The sequence below is a fragment of the Pteropus vampyrus genome, unplaced genomic scaffold (genome assembly GCF_000151845.1).
Source record: "Pteropus vampyrus isolate Shadow unplaced genomic scaffold, Pvam_2.0 Scaffold22, whole genome shotgun sequence".
NCBI lineage: Eukaryota > Metazoa > Chordata > Mammalia > Chiroptera > Pteropodidae > Pteropus > Pteropus vampyrus.
Window position 1 is genome coordinate 13,910,690 of NW_011888803.1, and position 9,853 is coordinate 13,920,542.

The following is a 9,853-nucleotide window of genomic DNA, read 5'->3' on the forward strand; positions in this document are numbered from 1 at the left end:
GTAAAGTGATGGAAAATAGGAGTTTAGGTTCTCGAAATGGGATAGTGTTCAGAACAGATGAACGTTTGTCAAGATTGACTGCTGTCTGGAGCAGGGCTTTGCAAAAGTTTGGCACAAGAATCAGTGTTGGTCCGCCAAGGAAGAGGTAGAAAAGTTGAGAGTAAGCATTAAAAAATTTAAAAACAGTGACAGTTTTATATCTGATGAATATAAGAAATCGCATTGTGTTTTTTATGTTTGCTTTTTTATTTCATTTTTCCCCCAATGATTCATCTTTATTTTGTTATATACAAAACTGTCTTGACAGATGGAAAGAAGAAATAGTGTAGTGATCTTTGACCCCAGATGGTTTGAGAAACACTGGACTCTACATAAGTGACAGTTGTCTAGATTCACTTTTGAAGTTCAAATGTTGTTTTGTTACAATTTCAGATGTCAGAAAGTATAAGCTGAAATAATTACCAGAGTTTTAATAATTCTTTTTTTTCTTTTTAAGGGGTTTGTTAAAGTTGTCAAGAATAAGGCCTACTTCAAGAGATACCAAGTGAAATTCAGAAGACGACGAGGTATGGTCGGTCAGGTTTTCGTGTTCATAGTGAAAAAAAATCTTTGCAGTGGTGTAGACTTTCTTAAACTATTTTTTTTTTCTTTTAGAGGGTAAAACTGATTACTATGCCCGAAAACGTTTGGTAATCCAGGATAAAAATAAGTACAACACACCCAAATACAGGATGATAGTTCGTGTAACCAACAGAGATATCATTTGTCAGGTAAGTTGCATTCTAGACTCAAGCAATGATGGTAAACCTACCTCCCCATAATTTACTGTGCTAGAGAAATTGTACTTGGAAAACAAAAACATGTATGGGTTAGAAGGGCCATCAAATGTAATGCCTGAGACTCCAAAAATATTAAGTGAGTAGTTCTTTCCCTTTTTGTAGGTCTTAAATTGGAGCCTGGAAATTGGTGCTTAAAAAAATATTCTGACTGAAAGCCTCGTTTATCAATCTGGGCCCAGTTGAATCCCATTTATTTTCTAATTGGGGGGGCAAAGAAGGTTAGAAGAATTATGGTTCTACCTTATTTTACAGGGGCGGGTGAGGTGGAGGATAATTTAGAGAGCAAGTAGAAGGTTCTTGCTCACAAAAATTCCAGTAGAACGATAGAATTTGCCGTGGACTATAAGTCCTGCCTTTTGCTATATGGTCTTACATACCACATATTCACTATTTAAGGGGTGGGTAGTTGTGAAGGTTAAATTAGGCTTTTAAGATTGTTCTTATTCCTGCTTTTTGTTTGAAGTAAGTTCTAATTGTTATGTATAAAGGTGTCTCCCTCTTAAATTGTTCCAAAAAAGTGGCAGTTTGCTCCTAGAAGACAATTTTATGGGCTTTTAACAACTAGGGAAAATTTTTATACTTGAAATTTGCTGGGCCCTTGTAGGAGGCAGACACCCCTGTTTTCTGGGCAAAATCTTCCTCCATGCCTGAGTTCACATAACTAAACACTGAATGTCCAAAACGTTATTGGACTTAAATATGCTTAATTCAAAAGATTTTTGAAATAATTGGGGATTCCTTTGACTTTTCAAAATGCCTCTTTGATTCAGCAGCTAACCTGCTAAGTCTTCTGTATTTAGAAGTAAGGAAGTATAGTATTTATCCCAAAGACATTTTAGTATTCAGTGTCCATATGATAATTTTAGTCTTACATATTGTGACATTAGACAAACATATTTACAGAGTCATAAATCTACCTGTTATAATTGACCAAGCCACATGTAGTTGGATGTGAGTGGGTTTAACAAAGACAAATTTTAAGTGCCGTGGATCTATGTCTGGCTTTTTTTCTTTTTCCTTCAAGTCCTTGGAACAAGAAGGTACTTAAACAGTGAAAGCAGATTACTAACCTTTTTTTTCTCTTACAGATTGCTTATGCCCGTATAGAAGGAGATATGATAGTTTGTGCAGCTTATGCTCATGAACTTCCAAAGTATGGTGTGAAGGTTGGCCTGACAAATTATGCTGCAGCATATTGTACTGGCCTGCTGCTGGCCCGCAGGGTATGTACAGGACTATTTTAACTGATGTTTTTTGGAATTAGATCATCATTTGGAATTTTCTGTAAGGTAAATGTTCACACATGGATAAAATACCCTCAGCTGTGAGGTCAAGAGAGTGCTTGTTGTTACCGTGTGGCTTATAAGGGCATCATTGGCAAAGATGATTTTATAAAAACAAGGTTTGATCGAAACACCATACATTTTCTGACAGATTTGGGAAGCAGTTTTCCTGTTTTTCTGTCCTGTTTGTTGGATGTATTTAGACCAATAGAATTTTCTGCATTGGTGGATATCTTTAATCTGTGCTGTTGATATGGTAACCAGTAACACGTGGCTTTTGAGCACTTGAAATGTATCTAGTACTACTGATGAACTGAATTTTTAATTCACATTTTAATAGCCACTTGTGGCTAGTTAGTGGCTGCCTTGTTGGGCAGATCTACTCAGAAGTGTAGATCTGATTGTAAGCATACATAAATACACAGACTCTGCTCCATATCTTGAGAATCTATAGTTTAGTAGGATGTCCAAGTGATTTATGTGTATGTTAAATTTTGAGAAGCAGTTTCTTGTGGGACGGGGCAGGCATTGTGGAAGATTCATTTTTGTTTTAATCATCTCTGCCTCTGGGTGGCAGTATTTCCTGTCATGCAGAAAAGATGAAAATGATTTTGCATTTTGTTTCCTGAGTTACTGACATTGTTTTGCAGTGGGATTGTTAAGCATGCATCATTGTCGGGGACCCACATCTTCATTGGTTATAAATATGTTTGGGCGTGGGGAACATTGTCATTAACTACGAGAGCAGCTTGATGCAGAGTAGGATAAAGGGATAAATGAATTGGAAAATTTTTGTCAGGTCATTAAAGTTGTGACTTGAGATATTGTTTGAATATATTCAGACAGGTATTTAGACTGGTTTTTTTTGTTAATAGCTTCTCAATAGATTTGGCATGGACAAAATCTATGAAGGCCAAGTGGAGGTGACCGGAGATGAATACAATGTGGAAAGCATTGATGGTCAACCTGGTGCCTTTACCTGCTATTTGGATGCAGGACTTGCAAGAACTACTACTGGAAATAAAGTTTTTGGGGCCCTGAAGGGAGCTGTGGATGGAGGCTTGTCTATTCCTCACAGGTAATATAGTATTCAAGGCCTCGTTGCCTGAACTCCATATTATAAGTGAAGAGACTGGGGTTGAGTGGTAAAAATGGTTTATCCAAGATTTTGGAGCCAAGAAGTAGAAGAGCCGGGGTTGAAACCACTACCTTTCGTTTGTGACTTAAGTTTTGGTTAGAAATAAGAGCTTGATTTCATCACGGCCCACCCACCCCCATTCCCTTCCAGTGCATTTTTTTTCCATTCAGAAAGAAAATTACTGAGTTATGGGAAAATGTCTCAAGGAAAAAAGTTTCATGAAAAAGGCTTATGACAGATTTCTAAACTTTTAACTGGAGATAAGATTGTAGACCATTCTTAGAAGCTAATTAAGTTGTTTTAATTGGGATGTTCCTTTGGATTAATGATATCTGTTGTTGAGTAGAAACATCTTTAAATGATTTATTAGCTTTTTAGGAATGTTTTAGTGGTTGGTGATTTAACATCCAAGAGTTGTGTGTGTATATATATATGAAATGTAACGTAACTAGAACTTAATTTTATAATGTTGGGGAGGAAGGGTTGTGGATCTGCAATTCTGTTTCAAGGCAGCTATGTAATCTTGAGTGACTCACTTAACTCCCATGTACCCTGAAGCACCACTGTGAAATTCTAGGATCGGGGTGGGGGCAGTTTTAAAACTTTGCTATGATGATAAGGAGGACTAACTTTATAGTGGCGAAAAGGCTTGGTTTATTTAATGGTTTTTAAAGGTGTTTGTGGCATGATTTTCCATCCTGGAATTCAGAAATTAGCTGCTGAATGATGATATCCCACTAACTGAGCAGTCAACAGTTGGTCCTTTGGTTGCACATGATGCAATTTAATTGTTTCAAGACGGGACTGAAGGCAGCTACAGAAATGAATTCCTGCTAGTGAACTGATGTAAATCAGTGTATACTAAAATATGAAAAACTTTCTTTTAGTACCAAACGATTCCCTGGCTATGATTCAGAAAGCAAGGAATTCAATGCAGAAGTACATCGGAAGCACATCATGGGTCAGAACGTTGCAGATTACATGCGTTACCTAATGGAAGAAGATGAAGACGCTTATAAGAAACAGTTCTCTCAATACATAAAGAACAACGTAACTCCAGACATGGTAAAATTTTTAACTAAATATGCCTGTGGTTAATTATAGAACTAGGTTTACTATTTGTTTTTAGTGGGTACATTATATGGCTTCATTTCAGGTTAACAGTTAAAAGTTGAATATGGGCATGTTCATAGGTATAGACAGACTCAAATAAGCTGTCCTTGGCCTAAAATGAAATGACATGAAATTGGGATGTTGGATCTAGGGCAGGTTATAAACTAGGATAAGGAAGGTAGCATGAGTTAGTCTTGACAACATGCTTTTAGGAATCTTTAGAAGACAAAGGATGGCAGGTTTCAAGCATCTAAATTTAAAGCCTTCGGTAGCTTTTATGTATTTGGCTGTTCTGTATAGATTTCATTTCTGTGGTCATAGTTAATCTGTGTCTGTTGTGAGGTGCTAGTTACTACACTTCACTCATTTTGAGGCCATGCGGAAGAAAGGTTCTTTCATAGCAAGTACGTGTGTTTCGGACTTTCTGAATGTCTTAGGCATGCACACAGAAAGGGATATCTACAGATTCTATTACTAGTCCTGCATGATGCTGAAGAAGTGAACCATGTTTGCTAAAGTGAGTTTAATGTTGGAGAATTTATCACCCTTAAAGTCGAGTTTTCCAGGGCTATCTGTCAACACATTGGAGTGACTGAAGATGATAATACCAGTTTTGAAATTGTAATGAAAGCATAGAATACAAATCACACTGTTATAAAACTATTACAAATACAGAATTATATACAAATGAATGGGTTACATATTAAGTGTTACATACGGAGTAATTGTTAATTTTTTTTTCTGTTAGTGCAGTTATATTTGGTTATGAAAATTATTTTTAAAATAGTGTTTTAATTGGGGAAAGACTACTTTGTTATTTGTATGCTCAGTATATAGGCTAGGGCTGGTGGATAAACACACAGTTTGAGTTTTGAGCTAGGAAAAGTAATTTTAGTAATGTAGATAGGTGCATGTTTTTGAAGTCAGATGGATTTAAGTACAGTGGAAAGCTGTAATAAAGTGCTAAGAGAGGTAAATTAACTTTCAAACGTGATTTAGGTAGTTGAGGTCTTGTGCAGTGAAAAATTTCGCATTATTTTCCTTTGCTGATTAAATAATTAAGCTTTACACAAATGCATGTAGTAATTGAATTTTCTCCACTTTGAATTTAAGAGACCTGGTTTATGTTATTCATTTTAGGGGTCTGTAATTTTTACTAGATTTTGGTAATGAACACTCAGGCATTTTACAGCTGTTCTTCATGACTTGATCTTGCACAGGATCAAGTCATTTATAGTTGACCCTGATAATGTGGAAGGAGGGGTGGAGTAAAGGGTGCCAACCCATGCCATCCCTCAAAGCAGTCAAAAATCCACTTCTCCCAAACTAACTATAATCGTCCCTCAATATCTGCAGGGATAAAGAGGCCTGCTGTATATTTATTGAAAAAAAATCAGTGTATGAATGAATCTGAATCTTTTTTAAGGTTAGACTGTATTTGTAGGTGGTAATTGAAACAATTCAGAGTTGCAACATTATTTTTTGATGAGTTTTAGAACAAAATTCTCACCAAGATGTCCAACTGGATAAGCTTTGAGGGTATGCTAGAGAAATTTGCACCTCCTTTTGGTTCCACAGAGGCTTAATATTGTTGCCAAGATACGAGTAACTCGTGGTGGTGTAATAGTAGTATTAGTAGTACAAGATATAAGAGGTCCCTGGTATGCAGTACTGAGATAGCTATGAAAGACCTTTCAGATACCAATGGAAAATGGAAATCTGGAGAATGTGGGGAAGACAAATTAATTTGGCAATTACTTCTTGACCTCTTAAACACTTGTCATCTTAACATCTTAAAGCTTTGTTTTGGTGTGTATCCTTACTTGAATGAATTTAGGTTAGATAGTATTTTAAATGACTATAAAATGTGTTTCTACAGAAATCAGTTTGCTTCAAACTTGAGTGACTTAAATATAGCCAAAGTCCTCAGAAATGCATGAAAAAAAATTTTGAGGAAGATTGAGTTTTGTGAATGTCAACTCATTGCCTATCGTAAAAATTGGGAATTTCTTAGGAAAAGAAATTTAGAAATATATATTTAGAAGTTTAAGCAGATACCACCACTGATCTAGTTTAGTGCCTTTTGAGAATTTGGCTAGAAGGACAAAATAGGCTTAAGTAGTAGATTATAATACGCTGTATTATTGTTTAGGGGATATGAAATGAAACCAAGTACTGTTTGCTTTGCTTTGTTTCAGATGGAGGAGATGTATAAGAAAGCTCATGCTGCTATACGAGAGAATCCAGTCTATGAGAAGAAGCCTAAGAAGGAAGTTAAAAAGAAGAGGTATACATCTTACTGTTGTCTTTTCAAGGGAAAGAGCTTGGGAGGGAGGGGTTCCCTGCCTTGTTTCATCTCACTCAGACTGGGTGAAGTTGGGCAAACTCGATCACTAACTCTGCATGATGTTGCAGAAGTGAAGGGAACCAGGTTTGCTAAAGTAATTGTGGTGGTAGAATTGTATAAGCCTCAGAAGCTACTGAGGTGGCCCATTCTATCCTAGTACAATTTCTTCTAACACTTAATGATTCTAAGCATTGTATTAACATGTTTGATTTTGGGCCCCATATGGTAATAGAACAGTATTACAAAAAGTCGGGGTTTGGGAAAGTTAGCGTAAAATTATAAATAAATACACATATTGGAATTTGGATTGCTTGACCTCCATCTTGTTACAAAAGTCTATCTTTTTCAATCGAAGTTAAATGTTCTCTATCTTCCTTAGCTGCAGTTTTTAAAAATAACAGTCCTGTCTCTTTGTTTTATAGGTGGAACCGTCCCAAAATGTCTCTTGCCCAGAAGAAAGATCGGGTAGCTCAGAAGAAGGCAAGCTTCCTCAGAGCTCAGGAACGGGCTGCTGAGAGCTAATAAACCAAACTGAAATTTTCTATTAAGATTTTTCATATAAAGATAGTAATAAACTTATTGAACCTGCATCTATTTCTGTGTTAAGACCTTGTTAATTTGTAGGAAATACCTTGAAATTGACAGTACTTTTCTTCAAGAAACAAGATTAGCTTTTTCCAGAAAAAGTTGTCTTACATATTGACCAATTGGGCTGTTCTCCCTGACAAGAGTTATCCTTCAAATTGTATGATGTGCTCTCCCAAAAAGTCTAGCAAGCAACAGACCAACATTTCACTAGGAAATGTTTCTATCATTTCTTTTAACCAGATGTTTGGTGGGAAGAAAAGATACCTTCAAAGTATATAATTTTAGAGAAAAAATCTGGCACTAATCCATGACTGATTTTTGAGAGAAAGCTAAGAGGTGTTTCATATTAATGGAGATGTTGAAAGGTCTGAATAAACATAAAAGAATTGCAAATAACTCATATCAAATTTACATGAGAAAATACTAGATGGATAAATTTACATGCCTCGTAACAAAATATATTGTTTGAAAATGGAAAATTATTACTAAAAAAGTCTTATGGTATCAGAGTCCTGCTCTTAATGTCCTACTTGCCCATAACACAAATTCAAGATCTGGATCTGGATTGGGTCTGTGGTCTTAAGATGTTAGTTTTGAAGGTCTCGGCTGGTTAAATAAGATGGATAGACCATTTGAATCTAAGATGATAAAAGTTAATCCATTTTCAGCCTCTAAAATTGGCAGTTACATGTTGCCAAATAAAACACTTCCTGAGGGGTTCTGGATTTTTAAGAGGCTTGGTAAGAGCCACTCAAAACATTGAGGCCACATTACATTTGATGTCATTTTAAATGAGTTAAAGTGTTTTTAAGCCTATAACACAACAAACCATACTATTAACCAACATTTGTTTATAAAGGAGTAATTTTAATTTACCTGCTTTGCAGTCTTAATTTCTGTTAATGTGCAAACTTTACCATGCTAAGACATTAGTAAATTTATGTATAAATTTTCTTTTAAACAGCAGCTTCAATGCAAACACAATGTGTCCAGCAATGGTATTTTGGCTAACAAATCTACAGAATACTTTCACTGTTGATGTTTATGGAATGAGGCTTTTCACAGCATTATTTTAAGTCAGTCAAAATAGTTAACAGTGAATCTACTGGGAAATGTACCAGGGCTTCCAAAAAAGCAGGAATGAAATCTTTTTGAATGTTGATCCTATACCTCCTGCCATTACTTCAGCATTTGACATGTATTTTATGATGGCTTCTTAGGACCAGGGGAAAGGAGGTTTGTGTAACTGTCAGGGATCTGAATCAGAAGCCAAAATTTTTCTTTTTAAGTGGTAGATTTTCTACCATGGTCACAATGTCCAAATGAACTAAGAGTCATTTGTGTAGGAAATTTTCTTCCACAGTAATGTTTTTAGGTTATTTAGTATCAAAGAATGTTCCATTTCCATTTGATTTGCTGTGACTTTGAGAGCAATACAAGAATAAAGTTGCTTTTCTAATTCTTCACGAATTTCACTTGGAGCACCGCGAAGTAGGTAGTCTTTGAGTAACTGACAGGCTTTTGCCAAATTTGGTTGTATCACTTCTGAAGTACACTTCATCGTACTCTGGTCACAGCTAGTTCGACAGTCTGTGCCATAGACACAGTCCAGATCAGTCTCACAGTGACGATCCTTTATAAGTTCTTTCAGGTTTGTCTCTGGCACAATTTTTCTCATGTCTACCATTTTCAAATCATATTTATCGTTATAGCCTAGGTTTTTGGCACTAGTATCGCACATGAGGAAGTTTCCATAGGGTCCGTGGAAAACATCTTCCACAAATTCTAGGAGTCCTATGGCTATTTTAGCCTTTCTGGGCCATGATGGTGTGAACAACTGATCCATGCTTCTTCTGAACCCAGATGGAATAAAAAGTTCAATGACCCATGGAAGGCTTATTCCATAAAGAGAGGTATATTCAACACTTTCCATTACATAGAGATCACCACAGAATCCCATTAATTTGGGAGTATGTTCTTTATCTTGAAGAATCACCATAAGAAGAAACTCATTTAATTGAAGAAGTGCCCATGCTGACTTTGCTTCTCCCAAGGAAACCTGGCCATCTTTGTCTCCATCGGCCACTGTCAAGATGAGATTAACCAGTTCAGAGAGGTTTCCTTGATCACCCAATTTTGCCTGTAAAGATAAGAATTTAGCTAATTATACAGAAAGAATGAAAATACCTCATGTTAACATACTAATAACTTCCTTTACTACCATGCTAATAATGTTGCCACTGAATATAATGCTAAATGAGTCAAAACTGTTTTATGTAATTGCAGTAAAACTCACTTGGCAAGTATATCCGTCTTAAGAAATGGCCACCTTAAGTCCTGTAACCCCCTTATACTAGATAAAATACAGTTAACTGAGATGCTAATTCTTCGTCTTATTCATACGTTTACTTGCAAAGTTGCAATCTAATGTGCTCATATCCAAAGTTATAAGAAGGGTCAACTGAAAATTATTTTCTATTTTGTAGTTATCACATTAACAATTATTTTGTTGAAGTTGTATTGTTGCAATGATGAAAGCTAAAAA

At 35.9% G+C, this 9,853-nt stretch overlaps 2 protein-coding genes and 2 non-coding genes across 4 annotated transcripts in view; 3 read left to right on the plus strand and 1 right to left on the minus strand.

Moving 5' to 3' along the window:
• Nucleotides 1–448: 448 nt before the first annotated feature.
• Nucleotides 449–7,311, plus strand: RPL5 (ribosomal protein L5; the record flags this gene model as incomplete). The annotated part of the gene is made up of 7 exons (XM_023528114.1): nt 449–566; nt 655–770; nt 1,928–2,062; nt 2,998–3,200; nt 4,148–4,325; nt 6,572–6,660; nt 7,143–7,311. Coding segments are annotated over 7 exons (939 nt in total), but the record flags the coding sequence as incomplete, so codon positions are not given.
• Nucleotides 3,979–4,075, plus strand: LOC111736879. Its single transcript, XR_002779276.1, has one exon. It is a non-coding gene; the product is annotated as a small nucleolar RNA SNORD21 (small nucleolar RNA).
• Nucleotides 6,752–6,884, plus strand: LOC111736880. Its single transcript, XR_002779277.1, has one exon. It is a non-coding gene; the product is annotated as a small nucleolar RNA SNORA66 (small nucleolar RNA).
• A 1,324-nt stretch (nt 7,312–8,635) lies between the features above and the next one.
• Nucleotides 8,636–9,853, minus strand: part of FAM69A (family with sequence similarity 69 member A) — a 99,081-nt gene continuing 97,863 nt past the window's right edge. Inside the window, exon 4 of the mRNA XM_011355658.1 lies at nt 8,636–9,448. Coding sequence (XP_011353960.1) covers nt 8,636–9,448 — 813 coding nt within the window. The remainder of the gene's footprint in view (nt 9,449–9,853) is intronic.